Below are 23,390 nucleotides of genomic sequence, written 5' to 3'. Positions count from 1 at the left end.
TCGGTGTGAAATTCGTATATATCAAGGCAAAAAAATGTGGTTTGGATTCCACTATAAACCGTAGGTTCTTTAGTTGCCATTAGCTGTATGGGCTATTAATAACAGCTGTGTCAAAGGAATGTCGGCATTAGTCACTAACAAGACTACAAGATCGCGCCACTCATTAAACACTCATCTCCATTCATACTTGGCTTAAAATACCTACTTTATAAGGTCGCCATTTCATAAAAAAGTATTTAAGTAATTCTTTTTTTGCACATACAATGGGACTTGGCTACAATGATATTCTCTAATATTCTTGGACGTTATAATTTTCTTCTTGGACATACTGTATTGGAGTTGTTGATGGCCATTATAACACTCCTTATTTCAGTTTGAACAACACGATATTAGAAAATCAACCCCCTGGTAGTGCGGCGGTAGCGCCATAGATTTTGGGCCCATGGCAGCCATGTCGTGGTTTCAGATCTTGGTCAATAAATACATTTTATCAGTACAAATTACCCTTGTACTGTACCAGTTTACCCCTGCTTTACTGGATTAATTCCACGCATAGCCTCCAGGACCATAGCCTACGTGGATGGGCAAATGCATGGTTAATAGGATATCAACCTCTTTTTAATAATACAAAACATTTAGATTGCACTTATTACAGATACTTATCATTTTGTTTTAGGGCTTAGAGAGTTGCGGAGCTAATGTGGTGTCCCATACTACTTTGAAGCTTAGAAACATCGTTCACCAATTTGAAAAACAATCTTTTCATTGTTAGAATTTGTTATCTAAAAAAATGATATTGTTATTAAACAGGTATCAGTTTTTTGTTGATACAGGGTAGTTTTAAGAAGTAAAACATTTTTTTATTCTTTATAGTTTAAATTACTTTCCTTATCTTTAAATATAATGGAATTCAACCAAGGAATTCATGCTAGTCTAGTGATTAAATTACAGGACTCTGTTTCATATTCAAATCTCAATCATAAAGGCTTTAAGCTACGAGTTAATGTCAAGACTCAGAGGAGAATATGCCTCAAGCTGTTATTTTCCCGATGACACAAGAATAGGTGAGTCTGGTGAAGAGAAACTTCTCTGTATTGGACAATTCCATGATGTAAAGCCATAGGACGAGTTCAATTCTCTTAAGGTTTCAGTGGACATGGAGGTAAGGTAAAATTTTTAAAAAGATATGAAAACAAGCTGGAAAGTTTCAATAAGTTGGGAGTCACACAATATTTGTAGTTCACTCGTAGCCAAAAATTAGAGAGAGCACCCGAGTGCTGCAATAGACGGAATTGTTTGATATAGAAGTCTGCACCAATAACATTAAATACTACCTCCATTTAACCTTCACCAAAAACATATAATTTACCATACTTTTAAAAGGAGTAAGGAAGAATCATATCTAGAATAAACCACAGAGTTTAATAACACACAAAGACTTTTCACAGATAAAAATCAGTATCGGTCCTCAAAATAGTAAAATAAACAATATGTTCTGTGTTAACAATGAGTGTGCTATCTTACAAAATGTAAAATAAGATTAGTATTCTCGCCTTTATATGCATCCCCACCATCTTTAAGCGGTGGAAAACAAACTTTAACAGGACCAGCCAAGTAACATAGAACTATTAATAGGAAATCGGACTAAAATAATAACACTAAACATAATATAGATAATGACTGATTTATCATTGAGGAAAAGTACTTAATACTGGTTGAAATTGATCAAAGAATAAACTATTAGTTGTTACTTGTTAGTAGTCAGTAACAAAGCTGCCAAAGACATCTCACTTTATTCCTTCACTTAAATTTGATTTAAAATACACACCTATAAGTGGTGTCCCCATCTCAATTGATAATATAAACCAGTACCAATATTTTATTAATTTATTCAAGTAGTTTAGGGGATTTAGGAAAGAAAATTTCATTTTACAAATTGCCATTATTAAGTACTTTGACTCAATGGGTTTTTACATTAAATAACGAATTACAATTTGTTAGCATAATCGACTAATTTATTAATAAATACGGAATGAGTCGGTTTTAAGTTAACTTAAAAAAATACAATTTTTATCAGGAACTTTATATACAAACCTCTTTCATATGTTTCACAACCATTCTCTAAACTCAATAGCTTTTTAACAATACATTTTTTGGATTTTTAATCCATTCAGAGTTTTAAAGGTAATTTGTATTGTCTATCACTCTACAAATAATTTTGAGTAACGAAGTTAAAAACCAATTACATTTCTTCAAGATCAAATTCAAAGGAAAGATCCTTCTGTTAAAAAATTAATGATATAAAATGTATGAACTCATACTGTACTTTATTTTTAGGAAGTACTTAAAAACACATAGAAATAATTAAAATCTTTAACCATAGCAAGGACATTCATATAGTTAATAGTTATTTGTGCAACTAGTGAGAAAAGTGAGCAATTGACTCACTTGAGAGAAATCCTTACTCACGAGCCGTAGGCGAGTGAGGAATGGTTTCTCGAGTGAGGTAATTGTACTTTGAACTCGAGTTGCACATTATACTTTTCCTACAGTTACCATAAAACAAATAAATTGGTGAAGAAACATAACCAATTTTTACACAGAAGTGAACTTTTAATATAACATTTAATGTGAAGTGACAAATACAACAGTACAACAGCTGAACAGCTGATTTACAGCCAGTGCTGCCAACTTATTACGCATACGACGTTGCCTGCATGTTACGCGCCCACTATTTTGTGCCTTCACGTTGCAAATCTGGAGTGAGACAAAGTAATTAGTAGGCGTAATTAGCGAATTTGCTTTCTCAAATCAGTGAGAGAACATGTACATTGTTAGGTAACTGTAGGAAAAATAATATAAATCATTGATTTTTGTAAAATCACTAAACATGTTTCTTCATCAACTGGTTTTAGAGTCCTTTTAAAAAAGCGACATAGATTTCATTACGGTAGTTGACTGTTTTGTTATATTCATACAATTATTGTTCGACTTGTCCAACTTATTCATATACATCATAAAAAGCTGGGGCCCCTGACATAGCATTCCCTTGACTAAATAAACTGTTAAAAGTAATCAGACAGTGGTAAAAACCTAATTTTACTTTATACACACCATGTGTTCATATTCACTTTACAATATACGACCTAGCGCTCCAATAACTTATTAGGGATTGTTATTAATATAAAAGTTTCTCCAAAATAATAAATATAATATAAAAGTTGTTGAACGATTTCAACATCCACTCAAAACCGACTCATAGTTTACTGATAATAAGGTATAAAATAAAACAATCATGATAAATACTCTAAATAAAATCAACCGCGGCTTATTGCTACTGCCCTTCCCCTTCTTACGCTAGTCTTTATATACACTTAAATTACATATAATACGTGATTGTAGAATAATGTATTGGTGTCGTGAATAAAGTGAACTTTCATACACCAAGGCCTTCCGTTACGTTAAATCCGTGTGGCTGTTTAAAAAACTTTGGATCAATATCAATGTGCAGTTGATGGATCTGATATTTCGCTTGAAACTCAAAACAAATCCTGAAACACTCCATTTACTTATTTTAAATTATTTTAGTAGTATTAAAAGTCAGTATGCAATAAAAAAAATTTTGTATAGACGTGTTCGTTAAGTAGTCTATTTGTGAAATGTTGTAAAACTCAGACCTCACTAATATTATCTCCTGTAATATATTTGCTTATTACAAAAAGTGTATACATCAAACTGCACAAAGATACACAATGGACTCATTCGTTAAAGCACGGACAATAAGTCTCTATGTACACCCGGAAATCATTTTGTTTAGCACCTTACATTGTAGACATTTAAAAGGCAAAAGTGACACTATAATAAATGCATAAAACAATTTGATCTGAAACAATTTATCACATCCGCTCTCCCCACATTGTACAACTTTTTCAAACGTTTACAAATAAAAATACTGAAACAGAATAAAAGTTGGAAAGCAACATTGGAACTGTATAAAAGGTAACAGCCACAATCGGAGTTGTAAAGAGTTACGATAGAAAGGGGTTTGGCTGCGGTAGAAGGGGTGCCTGGACGGCCGGGGGGTACGGAGGCGTCCTGATCGGGGGGCGTACCATCGTGGGGCTGTTGGAAAACGGGTTGGCTAGAGCTGAAACAGACAAGATAATTTTCAAACATAATTAAAAGTACCCTACCGAGCTAAAACTGTAGGCTAACTGAATTTCCATTAGCCTGATTGGACTAGTGTTTTTAGCCACTGGGGACATCGAAATCATAAAGTAAATCAGACCTGGGTATAGGTCTTATGCGTGCTGGTAATAGCTACTTCCCTATAGGAAAATTCCCAAAAACAATTACTAAGGGAGTTAAAAGAGTAAAATCAAGTATAAAACTATTGCATGGAAGAAGGAAATATTGAATAAAAAAAATTGAAAAAAGAAATAGTGAGGAAAAGAAAACAAACAAGCGATAAAAGGAAAGGAAAAATTTTAAAACTAAGAAATAAAAAAAAACTTAAATGTTTTACGATTAGAATGAAAATAAAAGAAGACCAACCTGGAGGAGTAGGCACAGCGGGTGCGGACGTGAGCGAAGTTTTTGTTACTAGATTTTCCAGGTTCACCAGAGCAGAGTTCTCGCCTAGGAAACTTTGCGGCGTTTTCTTGGGCGGTGGAACGTTAGAGGGGGACGGCGTCAGTGAGTTAGTTAGGCCTGTCAGGTCAAAGGGATCTGGGCTGATGGTGCCTACAACACAAATGTGGAAGGTTTGTAGTAGGTTAAATCATAGATAAATCATACTCCCTTAGTAGATTTGTCATCCTTATGGAACAGCTGAAGCCAGTTTTATTGTTAGTTCTGTACGTCCAACTGTAGAGGTTATGTTTTGTTTACGATTTGTTTCTTGTTATTTCAGTAATTTAAAACCTCATTTAACCAAATAAAACCAATAATCATAAACAATAACTGGTCTCCTAGTTATATAACCAAATAGTAAAGCACAAATCATGAAAATAATCCTAAAATAATAGAAACAAAATGTTGTCTACCCCAGCGATCGGTGTGGACGTACATGAACTAGACACGAAAAACAAGCTTCAATATTTACAATGAGATGAGGAGTCTACTTGTGTTGCTTAGTCTATGGTTAAATCAAATAGCCTTTCAAAGTTGTGGAAGCTTGATGCAGTATACCTAATATTACTCTAACAACTACAGTATTGTTAAAAAATCAACACCGGTCCATTATAGAGTGCATTTTTTAAAATTGATACAAGACGTAAAAATGGTATGTTAGTTCTCAAAGAAAAGAAATAATTATGATCATCACATAGCAATTTAAAAAAATATAATAGGTACAAATATGTAATAAGGTAATACAGTGTGTAGGATAACTTTAAAATAATGAAGAGCAGTCTTTACAGTGGTTCAAGTATTCTCTATAGATAGATAACACATAGCTAGAAGACTCTCCCATTGTACATGTAAGCTTTCCTACCCCAAACAAAATCTAACTTATTCCGCTCTAGAGCCTTTCACCCAGAAAACCTTTTAAAATAATCAAAATCTAGAATAGATTCGATTTTTCGAAAAACATCTCTCTGTAATTAATTTATCCTTTTGAAGATTAATTTGTTTTGAATAGTAACAATTGACATAACGATTTTTTAGGGGGATTAAGTTCAGCCAATTTATCTGTGAAGATTGGAACCAAAGTTCTTAATTACTTTCTAAGCCAGCTAAACTCCGCATCCCCTCCAAACCTTCTAAATCATCCCTATTGCTTAAACAAATACAAAACAAAACTTATAACTGTATAATTTATGTTGGTAATGTTTGTTTGAAGCGATTAATCATCAAGTAAATTAACCCATTCGTCCCATTCCAATTAATAATTGCTGAATTACCATTCATTATGGATATAATATCAGCTGGCATAAATAAATGTGCAGCAAGACCAAAAAGACCTCCATAAATGAGAGTACGTAGAAATAAATCAATGATGACACACTTAAGACAGGCCATTACACTACACAGTAACACAACTCATAAACACTAAATACACTTTTTGAATCGCTTCTTACTGTAGCATTTCCAATGACTACTTGCAAACCTATGCGTTATCAGTACCTGATAACACTATTAACAGAAAAAATGGCCTTCCTCGATAAAAGAAACCGCTGAATAGAATACAACTAGTTCTGTGAAATATTATTTCATTAAAAGAACAAAAAGACTTTTTAAAGTTGATATTTATTATTTTTATATTCGTACAAATACGGTTTGTATTGAGGAGTAGTAACTCAAATTATAGAGTTAAGTAGCTTCCAGAAATCTACCAACAGTATCTGCTAACATAATAATTTTGAATTATGCTATAACTCAATATTTTCTACAATAATTAAACCACAATATTGCTAACAAGTAACAAATGATAACAATAACACTTTGACAAATTAAAATTTGACTCTCTGTGCTATCTGACCCCATTGGCAAGTATTCATTGGTTACCACATTGAAAGCAATGTTGTCTTCTATCATAAGGATCAAGTTATAATTTCCCAAAATAAATAATTGGACATTAACTCATGTTCTTTTTGTCCGTTTACTGCACGAAAACAAATAATTCTGAAAAACAACAGGCTTAGCCCGAAATTACCATTTTCCAAAATTTATTTTTAATTTTTTTATCCCAAAATATGAGCCTAAACATTACAAAACTTCCTCTACATTGTAAGCTTCGACTTGATAGAACTACAGTAGACTCCCTCTTATCCGGACACCTTTTAACCGGACATCGGTTTAACCAGACCACACTCAGTGGAAATTACATCTATTTAACCAGACAATTTTTATCAGCACATCAGTTTAACCGGACTAGATCGGCAGGAAGTGGGTGGTACTGAAACGACTGTTCTCAAGGGAAAGCTTTGAGACCAGTGATCTTGTGCCTAAATACAATGCTCTCCTAAATTTAAGTCAACTACTGTATACAGTATGCATTTAAACGGTCCTTTTAACGAGTATTTGGGGACGTCGGTTTAACTGGAAAACCCGTTATCTGGACTGGCCTCAGTCCCGAAGAGTCCGGATAAAAGGGAGTCTATTGTATAAGACTTTCCATTTGTACATAAAACTTGTATCCAGTTGAGCCAATGACTGTATCGTAAATTGCAGATTTCCATGAAATACAACAACTATTCAACCAAGCCAAAATGAAAGGAAAAAATCATTCTAAATACGGCATCTTTTATAAACTACTTACTTTCCGTGTCCGGAAATCAGACTTCGCTTTTCAAAAATTAGCTACCGATATGGCTTTGTCATTCGCATGTAAAAGATCATCTAATGTGCAAGACTGGTCTAGGCGTGGGCAGATGGCCAGGATCCTGAACAGCACCACACGCGCACAAGATGTTTTCATCGTCTGGTAAGAGACCCCATTTCTGCATGTTTGTCTTGCATTTTGGTACCTCGACCCTAATTCGATTTAGGGTCTTCCACACCGTGTAATGAAGGCCTCCACCAGGAGCCAGTTCCTCCCTGACTGGTATGGGAGGGTTAGTCAACGTGGCCTAGGGGTGTTTTATAAACTTAAACTAACACAGTAAAAAAAAACTAAGAGGAAAATAGAACTGTAGACAGTAGCGCTCTTTGAGTAGCCCATTCAACTATGTATTTTTCTTTGGGTACACCTGGTATTTACAGATGGAATGTTTTATATTTACAGGTTACAATGTTTGATGGAATGAAATAATATATCAGATATCCTAAATTAGAGTCATCAACGGACAAAACTCACCAGTAATATTGTTGTTCACACTGTTGATATTTCTATCTCTGTTTAATATTTGATCGAACTCGTCTAAATCACTGAGTGGAGTGCTTGCTATGTTGGTACCACTGTTGTAGGTGAGGTTGGTGCCATTGCTTTGCGGGGGTGGGCTAACACTGAGCGCAGGGCTGGCGGGGGACCAGGGGTCGTTCATGGGGGGCTTGGGTGGCACTGGTGTAGGGGGGTCGACTGCCCGCCATGGATCTGTACAGGAACCATGTTAACCCATTGAAATAATGTTACTTATTCTAATTGGGAGTAAATGTTTTCACACTTAAAAAATTTTGAACTTTTTCTTAAAAGGAAACATAATTTTACAGGGTACAATTTGCCTTTTCAAACTGTATATTGAGTAGCTTCATGCAGAGCCTAGAGCCTATTGATGTTACTCAAAGTATACCTTTTGTGACAAAGTGCCATATGAGAGTAACCAGTAATTTAGCGCGCTCTAGCTGATTTTGCCGATCACTTTCTGTAAACTACTACTTTCTAGTCTACAAAGAGTAGAGAAACTAGTTGCTTACTGTGCAGTGTGGCGTAAATAATTAAGCCGCAGACAGATTGGCAAACGCTGCCTCAGCGGCAACAATGGTTGGTCCACAACCCTTCTGTGGTATATCACGAAAAAGCGTGTGTTATAGATAAGATAAGAAGGCGTAAAAAATTAAACAATTTAAAGAGCTTGTCCACACTCACCAGGTTTGGGAGGCAGTGGTTGAGACGACGTAGACGCAGGTGTCCAGGGGTCGTTGACACTAGGAGTGCTGTTTGTCGTCACGCTCCACGGATCAGTCTGTGCAAGGTTAAGTTAGAACCCTGATATTGTGGATAAAGGAATAGGACCTAAAGGTCTAATTAACTACCACATAATTTGTGTGTTACACAATTGAAGTTTTAGGCTATGTTTCGGTTCTTACCTAACTTAACTCTTAACTTAACCAACAACCCAAAACAGGATTTGTAGATGTAAAACTAATTCAACATGAAAAAATTAAACAAAAACAGAGTGATAGTGAATCAACGCACAAGAACCAAGGAATCTTCCAGCTTTCTTGCTTTATCCAGATTAGTTGGGAAGAAATTGAATATTAAATTAACTTATGAAGTGCTCAAGAGCATAGCCAATATCTATATTAACATTCTCAGACAATGAGCTGAGTCTAAAATTAAGATAAAATATCAAATAAAGTGTAAAGAAACATGGTTATCACAAAAATTATTAGTTTCTGTACCAACTAAAAAAACGTGAGTATATAAATATTTTTAGAGTTTGATAACTTGGGAAGTAAAAATTCATTGGAATGCAGGCTGTATCCTGTTTTTGGGATGAAAAAATCTAACAAACTAAAATTGTAATCCAATTTAATCAAAAATACTATTTTGTCAATACCATCTGAAGAGGTATAATCTTTTTCTATTCACATCTTTGGTTATTTTAAATAGAAGGTTACAGCATGATTTTAGTACTTCTTAATATAGCTAGTATTTATACAGAGTTATTATATATAAAACTCAAACGTGTCACACAAATTAAAAGACTCAGTTTTTTCCAGTTTTGGTTATTTATTTAGAGGGAAGTATTTTAAAATTTGTTAAAGCAATTTATTTACACTATGAAAGGGGTACAAGTTATAATAGGTGATCAAATTCCCTACTTTTACCCTCTTAAGTTACACACAAAACAATTTATAATAGCACATCAATTATTCTTAAAAAAATAACAATACTACTAGCTAACAAAATAAACAAAATCTTTAATAATAAAACAAATGAAACTGAATACCATTAGAAAAAATAGGTGAAATAAAACAGAAAATAATTCTAAAGGAATGAAAAATAAAATAACAACTCAAATACAAATTAAAAAATAATAATGCTAATTTGAATAAATAACATAAGTTAGCTAAATTTACTGAGTTATGAAGCAGTTATAACTATCATGGATATGTTTATTTTATTTTTTACAAGGAAGTAAGCAGGACATCACACAATTATCTTACCAAGTCCCAGTTTGTGTACATGATGTCAAGAGTCTGAACAAAAAAATAAAAAACTATAGATTGTGTTTAGCGAATTTCCCATATGAATAAGCTTTCTTAGGTTAGAGTTATTTCTATTGAAAAAATCAATTCATTATATTTATTTACTAGAGCAGAGTAAATATATACTCATCCATACTATACTTTAAGAAATCAGAACTCAATTTGAAACAAATTGTATGCAATATCATGAAAAATAAGGCCACGGCTTCATCACTAACGATCCACCAGTGGTGATTTAATCACAGGGTTACCCTATGCCACAACCCCTCTGGTAATAATAATACACCCTCTCAGAACCAACCTAAATTGGATAACTATTCGAATATGTGAAATACTGATGAAATTAATGTTTTACTGATATTACATAAAAAAAATACTTGGGTTTCTTATGTCTATTGATACAACTAGACATTCCATCTGCAAAAGTTGTCACAGTTTAAAAAAAAAATAAAAATCCTCGTAGCTGATGTGAACCACCGACTGATCCAAATTACTAATTCCTATCAAATTCACCAACTCTTTACAACACACAACTAGTTGAACACACAAACTAATGAAATGCCTCATTATGAGCTTTCACAACTGGCATAACCAATTAAGTTGGTCAGTGATAAAAAATAAGGTAGAAAATAGAATTATAGACACCAGCGGTGACTGGCTCTAAAACAACTATATTCTTTTTTAATAAAAAATTGATGACAGATGATATAGATGGGATGTCTACTTCAGTATACAATATAGTCAATGACTGCACTTCAATAGAAAAGGGATGCAAAGCGATCCGTGAATTTCTATACCTGTACCATTAACGTACTGAAGGAAGAAGATCATCAGTGCTGCAAATTTTTCTCTTGAATATAGCCATACTTTGTGGTGAAAGACTACTCTTATTCAGCTGGATTTATGAATAAAATGATGTATAATTAAGTTACGACATGTATAAATTAAATTATGTAAACGTTTCAGTAATGTATACAGGGTGAAGCAGACCACTTGTGCACATACTTTTACGGGAGTACGATTTCACCTAGAAAAGCAAAATAAAATGATTCCCCCTAAATCACGTATGAAGAATCCATTAAAAATACTTAGAACATGATCTTAGCCCAAGGTGTTCCAGAAATGAAGGTCACGGGTTCGAATCTCAAAATTGCCTTATACGGTACCTATATCACATTATACATGTTTAGAAATGTCTTGCTTAGAGAAATATTCTGTGGAAAACTAATTTTCAATCAGAACGGTAGAATGTTTAGCCGGTTCAAAAAGACAAGGTATTACGTCAATACGCAAAAAATTCACAACATGGCCGCAATTTTTGAACAAATTGAGATAATTGAGTTCTACTTTCACTAGTTTCTCCAATCATGATCTTTCTAAAATGTGCAATGTGATATAGGTTGATATAAGGAAATTTCGATATTCAAACCCGTGACTTTCATTCCTGGAACACCCTGTGCTTAGATCACGTTCTAAGTATTTTAAATGGATTCTTCGTATACGATTCAGGGGGGAATAGTTCTATTTCGCGCTTCTAGGTGAAACATAATCACGTAAAAGTATGCGCACGGGTGGTCTGCTTCACCCTGTATACTACATTTCTCACCAAAATTTACTTGATAATAGTAATTTTTGTCTAAATTTAATTTACTCGTGTGGTTGATCCAGGGTTGGTTAAGAGAGGGTCAATTGTACCAACTTGTATTTCTTTAACTGTAAGACTTTACCTGTGGTCGAGGTGGTGGGGGTTGCGAGGAAGGCATACCCCAAGGATCCAGTGGTGCGGGGGGTGGACTAGCAGCGCCCAAATTTACGTCTAACAAATCCAACATGTGGCTTGAGGGCATGTCCAGATCTTTCGACGGCACTTTATGTCTGCAAAATACATTTCACAAGTTTCAACTTCAACAAATCTCAAAGTAAAGAAAAATATGGTTTTACTAACAGCGGTGGATTATAATCATGATCATTAAACAGCAGAACAAAATATAAACATTCAGAAGAAAATCAATTAGACCAAACACCAGCAAGATACTATAGTGAGTTCAGATCATGAGAAGCAACAGGAAGATGGCTACAAATTACTGAGCCTCCTAGAGAAGATGTGGTTATGAGACCCAGGAAGTACATGAATTAAATGTAGGATTGTTACAGGAAATGCCAGTCAGCTCTTAAGATTGTTAGAGGAGGAAAGACAAAAATGGACTTTAACAACTTTTGAAAAGATATAACATCCACAGAATTTATTCGAATGAGTTCACAAAGGGTACAGACCTTTTGCTCAACATCTCTTTTAACCGTTTACAACCTAAGCTAACCGTAGAAATGAAGACTAAAAAAAATTTGTTGTGGTAATGTTTTATAATTTTGTATTCAGATTATTGCAGGAAATCCAATACAGCGGTGGTTTTTTAAGGTAATAATAATAAGAATACACCTTTTAGCATAATGTTAAGCAACCTAAACACACACAGGCTACCTACTTAAATTCATTCTCGCTCTGTGATAGAGCCAGTTGCAATCGTACGTCGTCGCTCCGTCTCTTCTGCTCCTCCTGTTGCGCCTCCTCACGTGACATTGCCAACGCCAGCTGTAGTTGTAGTTCTTCTTCTCCAACGGTCTGTGGCCGAGCACACTCAAGTTCCGGGGCTTCCACGGCTGCAACTAACAAATGGGACTAATCGTTGGGACTGAGACAACAAACATGTCTCTTCTACTAGTTACAAGGATTATTTTAACTGGTTATATTAAAAATCTGATGCTAAATCATTATCTGCATCTAGTGTACAACCTTAAAAATATAGCTACTCTTCAGGATAAGCCATACACAACTTTCTATACAAACTTTCTGTAAAAAAGTTGTCTTGAATGTGGGAGAGAAAGGAGTTAATATTTAAAATTGTTTGTAGACACCGTTAAGCCTTTAATTAATTGGTAAATTAATCAAATCATGACAAAATTAAATCAAATTATTTTATGAATTAATTCTTAAGTCTCGCCTTAACAGAAAGCAGTAATGAATGTAATGATTTATAAATATATAACTTAATAATGTGTTGAAGAATATTTCTTTGTACTATGAATATTTATTCTGTTTATCTCACCTCTACTGGTTGGTGTGGATTCTTCGCCGGATCCCCACGCATCTCTGTACTGTGAACAAACAACAACCAATTAACTTTCAGTACTACACTAGCCCCAGCACTATTTATTAACCAACACTGAATCAACCACTGCTGCTTGGATTTAACACCTCTGCCCAAGCTAAAATATAGGTCAAAACTGGATTGTTTATCCGACATTTTAGGAATCTAGAGACTTTCATTCCCTAGAACCACTGTGTACTGTGATGTTCAATTTCTTCTGCATTATATATGATATTTGGTTCAATTAACTGTTCATTTTGATTTGTTTTATAAGTAAAATATTTTTTTTACCAAGCTTTGATTTATTTTGCTCTAGAAAGTTTCCAATGTTTGCCAACTAAACAAAACTTAAGATTTCAACTTGTTGCGCTGACTAAACCGATACTTTGAGATACGTATTGTCTACATAAAACCAAAGATTGTTCTCAGGTAAACATTAAAGTGCACCACCAGCATCATTAATATAACATAAAAACAACAGGGGACCAAGGATTGACCCTTGGGGTACACAACGTTTAACTTTTTCAGTTTCAGAAGAAAATGTTGTAATTCTGTTATCACTATTACTATTATTAGGGATGGACGGGATTGAATTTTTAGTTCGGGACGGGACGGGACGGGATTTTTATTTCCTTCCCGATTTTCGGGACGGGACGGGACGGGATTTTTTTCTGTGCATAAAAAGAAAGTACTGTATTGCAGTTACCAAAAAAAGACATACGAAATCAATTTTTACCATTTGTGGCACTGATCTATAATACTACCCCGCCGCAGCAAACCTGCCGTCTAAGCGAATTTCCATTTGGCTGAATTGATTTTCAATTGATCTATTTAAATACATTAGGTTTAACGAGTACCTAGGTTTGCTGCTACAAGGAAACTAATAAATTGTGTTTTTAGTAAAATATTGATAGCTTACTACAAAATAAATAAATTTGCCAAGTTTGATCAAAATATATCCATAAACAAGCAAACTACAACATTTTACAATATTCTCCATAAGAATAACATGGGAATTTTAAATTTACCATTTTTTAAGTTTTCTCCGTAACCAATAACCGTACAAAAACACTTTGATATACTGAATTGTTTGTTTTTTTAAGCTCTTTAAGAAGGTTTAGAGAAAAATTGGGAAATTTTGTGTTTTGAGGGTCAAAAGTGAGAAAAACCAATTTTTACCCCATAAAACCCCCCATAAAACCCTGTTCCCATGGTCCGATCATGCTGGATCGCGAACTCATTCAAGTTTATCCCGCCTTACACCTTCAAACCAAATTTCATCAAAATCGGATAAAAATTACTCAAGTTATCGTGTTCACGGACACATATATATATATATATAAATCTATATATATATATATATACCTATATATATATATATATACATATATAAAAATTTGAACGAATGGTGTTTTTGGCCTCTGGGGACATCAAAATGAAAAAGTAAATCAGTCCCGGGCCTAAGTCTTACCATGAGACCTACGGTAATAGCTACTTCCCTATAGGGAAATTCGCTAAAAACCAAAAAATGGGTAACAATTTACAGGTACCTATAGTAACTTGTGACTCGCGGGTCACGGGGTGATCGTCTGTATGACTCGCGGTCACGACGCGATCGTCGTCATGACTCGCGGTCACGGCGCGATCGTCGGTAGGACTCCGCGGTCACGGCGCGATCGTCGGTATGACTCTGCGGTCACGGGGTTATCGTCGGTATGACTCGCGGTCACGGCATGATCGTCGGTATGAATCGCGAACACGGCTCGATCGTCAGCATGACTCCGCGGTCACGGCGCGATCGTCGGTATGACTCGCGGTCACGGCGCGATCGTCGGTATGACTCGCGATCACGGCTCGATCGTCAGCATGACTCCGCGGTCACGGCGCGATCGTCGTCATGACTCGCGGTCACGGCATGATCCTCGGTATGACTTGCGGTCACGCCGCGATCGTCGGTATGACTCGCGATCACGGGGTTATCGTCGGTATGACTCGCGGTCACGGCGCGATCGTCGGAAGGACTCCGCGGTCACGGCGCGATCGTCGGTATGACTTCGTCTCCTGCGTTCGCGGACCTATCGCTCGCAATAACGGCGTTATCGGCACTCGCGAAGCGGAAAAATCGCCGACGATCGGACCAAATCCCGTCCCGAAAAATTCCCGAGTCAATTGTAATCCCGTCCCGATAATCGGGAATATTTTTTTCCCGAAAAATTACCGAAATTTCGGGACCCGTCGATCCCTAACTATTATATGTGATTTCTACAAACTGACTAAAGTTATTTTGATATGATTCAATTTTATTGAATTTTTTGAAACCCCTAATATAAGTAATTTATCTATCAATTGGGAGATAACATTTTATCAAATTTTATCAACTATAATAGTTTCAAACATTTCATAAATACTGCAAACTGAGTTTCATGCTTATAAATAACAAAACACTGATACGGTTTAACAGATTCGGAACGGGTAATATTTCATGCACACATTTTTAGGGTTAATTTTAAATTATGAGGTACTTACTGATGGAAATCCTGGACTTGAAGGGGAAACAGAGTCCTAAAAAAGATTATAAAAATCACACTCAAACAAATCATAGCTTTAAGAAGCGCAACAGTTATTAAGTTAGGTATTAAAAAAAGAACGGAGCGTACAATTTGTCAGAAGTTAGATTAATCAGTATATGAGTAATCAATTCGTTAATAGGAAGGTAAATTTAATTTTAAAAACAATAAAATATTAAAATATAGCAGCTTATAAACTATTGTATCCCTTTTGTTAAATTTAACACAACAGAGTTTGCACTGAATTAAAAATGTGCACTCAACCCACACAATATTTCTGACCGGGCCAGGGACTTAAAAATTCACAATTCAGTATTTTAATATCATAAAATCTAAAAATGATTAGAAAAATATTTAATATATGAGCTTCTAAATATGCTTAAGATAATAAAACGTAAAATAAACAGTTGTATCAAAATTGTACACTACAAAGTGTTAATTTTGTATGGAGTGTTCCTACTGTATAAGAAATTATAAAAAAGCATAGGCCTAGTTCAGTTATAAATCCATAAATCCATCAGAGTTCCAAGAGAGTCCTCAAGGGTAAAATTTAAATTCCTTTTAAGTCGCCTCTCTCAGTAAATGGATCATTGAAAAGTTGGCTTAGAAAATACCCTGCAAGCCTCGCTAAACATTTAACATCCTCCTCTCTATGTAGCTCTACCAGTATGTAAACCAGCTATTGCTGGACTATAATGAGAGAGTGAAGGATGGTAAAAAGTAGGTCACGTTGATTCCACGGTACACGATGTGCTTTTACCCATAAGTACCAACGCAGTCGTTTAGACAGCTTTTGCGGGTTAAGAACATTTTTTGGTTAGTAAAATTATTAAATTGAGATACCAAAATGCTTTTAACCAACCAGAAACGAGAACTCACAGATTAGTAAGTGTTTCGATCAGCTGTTGTAAAATGTTAATATGACGCACTCGAAACCAAAACTAAAACTGGTACTTGTCGGAAGAATACGTACATGCACTTTTTATTTAGTATTTCACTGGCAAGTCACTTTATTGCTTTACCGCAAACTGAACAACTAATATTAGACTGAAACAATTTTCAGCTCACCAGTCCAGTGTCGCTTCCAAAGCCCGACGCTGTTTGGGCAAATCGTTCCTTTGCCTTTAACGCTCTCGCTCGCTCGTTCCTTAGTCGTTCTTCGTCCTTCAGCAGCAAGACCAGCTGTTTGGCCTTCTCTCTCACATTGATACCTTGGTCCTTTCCTTCTTCTACGTACTGGAAGTCTCGCAGGGTTTGAATAGCAAAGATGTTTTCTTTGCATTGTTGAGCAACCTGGAAAAACTATAGCGATTAGAATTGGTCATGGGAAATCTTGGTTGGAAAATTAATTTGATCTTATCAAATGATGATGTACTAAATTGTTGATTCAGCTACCATTTTGATATTGATTTTGAACAGGTCAACTGATCAACACTGTTTTATGAAATGAAATGAATGAATGAAATGAAAAAGTGCTTTATTAACAAAAAAATAAACTGCATAAATACATATGAACTTATAACTAAACACCATCTTCTGCATAACAACAACAAAATTACTAAAAACAGCACATTACAGCAATGGTCATAAGACCGTCTGCCGGGTTGACAACATTTTATTTTATACAACTAAAAATGTGAAATATTTGTAATAAGCTGTAATATGTATATTGTTTTGCTGCTAGACATTGAATTCTAAAACCAAATCCCACCTATACTTCCAAGCCTCTTTAAGAAAATTTGCCAGCGAACGCCAATCCTTACCATTAAGAAAATTTAGAAACTCTGAGCGAGTTAAAACAGGTTTCAATAGCCATTTATTTCTAATTTGTGTTAAAATTGGACAACGAGCAACAAAATGATAAGTGTCCTCATTCTCATTTAGATTACACAAAGAACATATAAAATTAGCGTCTGTCATCCAAGGTTTAAAATTTAAGGAAATAGTCTCTGTCCTTACTTTGAATACCCATCGTCTAACAATATCAGGAACGTTATCTAATAGATATCCATTATCTCCAAGGTCAAGATTCAGTGAAGCATAAGTTGTGTGGTATTGTGAGGCCAATGCCGCCTGGACTAACCCCCGCCTGCTCTCCCCCCTACTGATAACAGGTGTCGCTGGGTATCCTCAATGGAATTCACATCAAAGGATAATTCAATTCCATGTTTACTTCCAAGACCCTTCCAATCTCTGCTCCAATAAATATTTTCGCTGATTATTTTCTTTGCTAATTTATTTGGTAGACGGTTCGGCGGCAGTGACAGAGCATGTATGATGTAACGAGCATGCATGCTGAGTGTATAAATGTACTCTTTTTCTAGTCCAGTTTCGAGATACAATGCATAGTTGGGAGTATTTTTTGCCAATCCTAAAATTTTCTTTACAAAATAACAAAGAGTCCCATCTACATAATCACTTTCCCATAAACCCCATATTTGACACCCATAACAAAGAGTTGATCTGACAATTGAAAAATAAACAGTGAATTTTTTACTTAAAGGTACATTTTTGTTATTTAGAAATGTATTCCAAATACTGTTAATTGCTAATTTTGAAGAGCTGCACTTGTGTTTTAAATGCAAACCCCAGGATAGTTTAGAATTTAAGTTTATTCCCAAATATTTATAATCATTAACCACATCGATTCTTTCACCTCGAAAATACCATTTGTCATTTTTCCTCAGTTTCCCTCCTTTCCTAAAAACCATAATCTTTGACTTACTTAGATTCACAGTCAAGTTCCATTGTTGACAATATCTCTCAAGGTCATTTATCATTAACTGCAGACTGGTTCCCGTCGGAGCCATCAACACAATGTCGTCAGCATATAACAAATCCTTAATTTGAACATCTCCAAAAATGCAGCCTCCACTTAATGAATCTATAATGTCATTTACAAATAAGTTAAAACATAAAGGACTCAAAACATCTCCTTGTTTTAGACCGAGGCCTGTTTCAAAGTAGTCTGTTATTCCATCTTTACACCAGACAGCTGACGAAGTACCATTATATAAATCCATTAAAACGCGTAACATATGCGTAGAAATACCAAGACATGATAACTTATAAAACAAAGCATTTCTATCTATTGTATCGAAAGCTGCAGTAAAATCTACAAAAAAAGTATATAATTTACCCTTTTTTTTACTGAGAGACAATTTTGCAGCATTTGAAAGAATAAAAACATTATCAATTGTCGAATAGCCACTCCTGAAACCAGCTTGATATTCACACAGCTTATCATGATCTGTTATCCAAAGATTTAATCTGTTGTGCAGTAAACTTGTGTATAACTTAGCTACGCAATCTATAAATGATAAACCCCTATAATTTTGTGCAATGTTTTTATCACCTTTCTTAAACAGAGGATAGATAATTGATTGTTTAAAACTTTTCGGTACTTTATTAGTTTTGAAAATATTGTTATAAAAATTCAGCAACTTAACTAAAAATGACTCTGAACCATTTTTAAAGAACTCGTAGGGTATTCCGTCAGCTCCTGGTGCCTTACCATTCTTTACTTTCAATAAAACTGTTTTTAATTCGTTCAAATTAAATTCTTTATCTAGAAAGTCGTCTTGAATAAGAGGAAGCGCATAACAGACATTGGTTGACAGCAGGGGCGGGTTCAAGAGACTCTTAAAGTGTTCTAACCATTCGTTTGGGCTGACTTGACCACCTGTATTAGGACTTTGAATCTTAAAACTATTTATAAGTTTCCATAAACATTTACTGTCTTTAGCCTGAGACAAAGATAAATACATATTGTCAAAGTAAGCAGTTTTTTTTTTGCTTTAAGTAAATTTTTTAATGATCTGTTGGCCTCAATATATTCATTTTTTATCTCTATTTCATCGCTTTTTCTGTACTTTCTCAACAGTTTAAACACATTGTGCCTAGCTTTAGCGCACTGTAAGTCAAACCATGGCTGTTTCCTTGCAAACTTGAAAGAGTTATTTGTATTTGACTTTACTTGTTTAACATGAGCTGACTCTGTAATGCATTGAATGAGACTCTTAACATTTCTTTCCTCGTCTATGTCCAATTGCAAATTTAAAGCAGCAGTGTATATTCTTCCCTTAAAATTAAAATCATTAAAATTGGTCCACTTTAATCTTGGAAGTAAAGATAAAACTTGTCCCTCGACTCTGGAATCTAATTCTTTCCTTATCTTAAGAGTTAATTGTATTGGCAAGTGATCTGACCCAATGTACTCTATTATCTTAAAATCACTAACTATTTGTAAACAATGAATTGAAACAAGTGCTAAGTCTATCACTGACGCTCCCAATTTATTTACAAAAGTAAATTCGCCCTTAGAATCACACTTTGTTCTCCCATTCAATACAAGTAATCCAAAATCATCACACATTTCTAAAATTTTTTTCCCATTTACATTTAAAACTGTATCTTTTGACTTTCGATCATAATTTAGGCATGCATTGGTCAGTATATTAGTATCTTCAGTAATGTTTTGCTCACTAGAAATTCGACTGTTTAGATCTCCAATTACGATTAAATTTTTACCATTGTTACCATAGATTATTTCATACAAATTTTCGAAATCATTTTCCCAAGTGCTATAATTCAAATAAATTGGCAAAATAATAAATTCTCTATTATAGTTTTCTTCCAGTAACTTAAAAGCAGTTATATTTCTAAAATATTCAAACTTAATATTATTGAAGAATTTTGACTGTTTATTTATTCCTAAAACTAAACCACCTGACTGTCTACCTAGTGTTGCATTTCTTACTGCAAATTTAAAATCTATCTTAAAGTTAACTAGTCTTTTTAAAACTAAATCATGTTGCTCGTGATTAATAAATGTTTCTTGTAAAAAAATTAAATCATACTCATTGACAAAATCTATAAATAAATTATCCTCTAGCTTATTTTTAAGTCCACAAACATTGTATGCTAATATACTAAGTTCCTTGTTCGCTCTGAAAGTAGTGACACTTACAGGATCGGCGTCCACTCCCTAGACCTTGGCACCTGGAGATGAAGCCATGGACTCCACCGGCGATACTGTCGGTGTCGGTTTGGTCGTACCCGCCGCCGTCGACACGTGCTGCTGCTCCCTCGCCACTTTCGTCGCCTCCGCGTACGTTGTTCTCACACCTGGGTTGCGGTCTGTCCTCTTCCCAGGGCCCTTCTCAGCGAGATTCTTAAGAAAATCCGTGAAGTCCTTGCCGAGGATGTGTAGTAGCTTCTGCCCTCCGTCTTCTCTCCCAGCCATCAATTTATTCTCCTCCCAGGTGAAGCGAGTGTTCTCCACCTTCAGATGGTCGTGGACGATCGGCATTCTGAGCTTCCCGGAGACTTTCTCAATTTCCGTACGGACTTCGGCTAGATAGGCGCGTTTCGTTCTAACCTCCCGAGTCAAGTCTCGATGGACCACGTACCTGGTGCCTTTAAGGTCAACACTGTTTTAGTCTTTAGGGTAAGATCGGGCGGGTTGAATCATTTACAGTGACTCCGTAACTCCCTGGTAAAATCAGTGACATTTTATACCAGTGTAGACACCCTGTTAAATTAGTAAAGCCGCGTTTACATGAGGACTGGCGCCAGCTGAGTGTGTAAACTTATCTACAAATAACTGTTATCGTGGTATTAGGTTACTGCTAGAACCCTGTTATTTAAAAACTGTTTCAGTAGAAGCCACTTCCTAATAACACAATTTGTTAAACAAAAACTATAACTGTGTTATAATTATTAGGGTGAAATGGAAAATGTACGTTCTACAACAAAATCATTACAATAACAGTCAACACTATAACATGCAGGGAAATAACTGCCTGCTCGGAAACGCCAGGGAAATAACAGACAGTTCAGTAACGGCGGAGGAATAACAGTTTAGCTTGGCCACGGTAAGTTGTCGTTTCATTCCAGACTGACCGATATTGTCCTGGAGTTCCCGTATCAGATTATTAAAATAACAGCTTACGATAACCAGTTATCACTCAATAACGTATTGCTGATAACCTAATACCGAAATATAACGATAAATCTCATCTCTAATACCTTCTCAGAGCCAGTTTTGATGAGGTAGTCCAGCAGCACCAACGCCTTATAAACATGTCTCCAGTTGCGACCGTGGTCATTCAGCCGCTTCCACACCATCTGCATGATCTCCGTGAAGGCGACCACGTTGTACGTCAGGTCTGCAATCTCTGACATCAGCGTGGAGCTCGGGCCCCAAGGGTCATTGCTGGTTGCCTCACGTACTTTTACCTACGGTGGCAATTTGAAATTACACTTGGCACTTATTTAAAAGATTACATTTTTACGTAACTATGTTTTCTAATGAGTAAGCTAAATTAAACGACAAATAGTTTTGGCAAATACTTTTACGTAATTTTAGTGAAAATTGATGCCTTTTATGCAAAATACAATTTAGTTTTTTATCTGTCTTTGAGAATCTATTTGAAAATAATATCGATACAACATTAAGAATATTATTTTAGACCTACTTGAATTCACATGAGTTTTTTTTTTAAATATGAGCTTGAGCTAAGTAGTTCTAGTAACCTTTTTTTTGTGTGATCTTGTGTACACTACTAATCTTCAGACTTTTGAGTCCATCGTCAGGGGTGACAAAACATCAGGTCATTTTAAAGTGGTCAGATCTGCAAGTGACGTTGTAGAACACACACGACACAAACACAAGACAAAAATATGAAGAACTAATATAATTCTGAAAAACTCGCTGGTGTTATTACGGGAGACACGCTTGGTGACACTGAAAGACGGGTCAAGACTCATGTCATAGCCGTTGATGATATTATGTCTCTCCTGACCTTCCTTAACCTAGGCTTCTGTTGGGGTGTCTCTCTTATCTCCATCAGCTGATAGCTCCATAGTTTTATTGTAAATTATGTTGGTCTAGAACAATAACTTGTCATTTAACAAACATTGAGTATTTTTTTAGTCGATTTATGTATTTTATACTTTCAATTGTGTTCATGTAATTACCTTTATTGTGTAGGTGGAGAGTTCCTAAATTTCTATTTAAATGTGGTTTATGGTTAAAATAAATTAAACGGTTTGCATAGGGAGATGTGATACGTTGGTAAATGTTCTTTGAAATGTTCTGAAAAGGATCGTGAGTTTTGGCTTAAGTATGGACGGATCTGACCAAATTCGGATAGATGGCCTGATGTTTTTTTCACACCTGATGATGGACTCTGAGGTCTGAAACTATAGTGTGGTATTATAAAGGATCACTCAACAAAGAAAGGTATCTTAAACCATTTAGTGATCCAGAGGCCTAGGAGAGGTCCTAGGGGCCTAGGAGGGCTATTTATTGGAGAGGTTTACCTGGGCTCCTGAGTAGTTGTGAGCCAGGTTCATGATGTTCCGCCGTAAACCTGCGACGTTGACCTGCATCCCTTCTCTTTGTCTTTTCATCTAAAAACAAAATTCACATCTTCAAAGTTAAGAACATCCAAAGTTTAGAATGAACATGGTCACATTAATAACACTTTTAATAACATCCCCAACATGACTTGGCCTCGTTGCTGTTATCTACCATCAGAACTTATACTTTAGTTAAAATGTGAGGTACAAGGTGCAACTTAAGAGTAAGGGGGGGCAAGTTGCACACCATAGTATGATTAAACACACAATAGAGTTACCATTACGGTTTTACTAAAGTTTGATGTCGTCTGCTTATTTCTAATTATTCAAATTACAATACAATTATTATTATCAAAAAGGACGATCTATTTTTAAAGATTTTTTTGAAATTTCTCGTCCTTTGGAATAACTAATGGGTTAGGTCCGGGGGGATCAAATT

At 35.2% G+C, this 23,390-nt stretch overlaps 1 protein-coding gene across 6 annotated transcripts in view; it reads right to left on the bottom strand.

Annotated features, from left to right (window-relative positions):
* Nucleotides 1–1,403: 1,403 nt before the first annotated feature.
* Nucleotides 1,404–23,390, bottom strand: part of LOC128999393 (epsin-1-like) — a 42,707-nt gene continuing 20,720 nt past the window's right edge. For 4 of the 6 annotated variants that reach the window (XM_054425877.1, XM_054425881.1, XM_054425878.1 and 1 more), the window contains 12 exons: nt 22,913–23,002; nt 21,617–21,826; nt 16,655–16,879; nt 15,546–15,581; nt 12,978–13,026; nt 12,357–12,537; nt 11,601–11,748; nt 9,832–9,864; nt 8,528–8,624; nt 7,799–8,035; nt 4,555–4,743; nt 1,404–4,147 (listed from right to left, as the gene is read on the bottom strand). In XM_054425877.1, coding sequence (XP_054281852.1) covers nt 4,029–4,147; nt 4,555–4,743; nt 7,799–8,035; nt 8,528–8,624; nt 9,832–9,864; nt 11,601–11,748; nt 12,357–12,537; nt 12,978–13,026; nt 15,546–15,581; nt 16,655–16,879; nt 21,617–21,826; nt 22,913–23,002 — 1,614 coding nt within the window. In that variant the 3' untranslated portion in view covers nt 1,404–4,028. The remainder of the gene's footprint in view (nt 4,148–4,554; nt 4,744–7,798; nt 8,036–8,527; nt 8,625–9,831; nt 9,865–11,600; nt 11,749–12,356; nt 12,538–12,977; nt 13,027–15,545; nt 15,582–16,654; nt 16,880–21,616; nt 21,827–22,912; nt 23,003–23,390) is intronic. The other 2 variants (XM_054425879.1, XM_054425880.1) reach the window with 2 other exon arrangements.

The sequence above is a fragment of the Macrosteles quadrilineatus genome, unplaced genomic scaffold (assembly GCF_028750875.1).
Source record: "Macrosteles quadrilineatus isolate MER2022 unplaced genomic scaffold, UCM_ALF_1.0 Scaffold_8__2_contigs__length_117827958, whole genome shotgun sequence".
Taxonomy (NCBI): Eukaryota; Metazoa; Arthropoda; class Insecta; order Hemiptera; family Cicadellidae; genus Macrosteles; species Macrosteles quadrilineatus.
The sequence above is the reverse complement of the archived record's forward strand: the minus strand, read 5'-3'. Positions and strand labels throughout refer to the sequence as shown.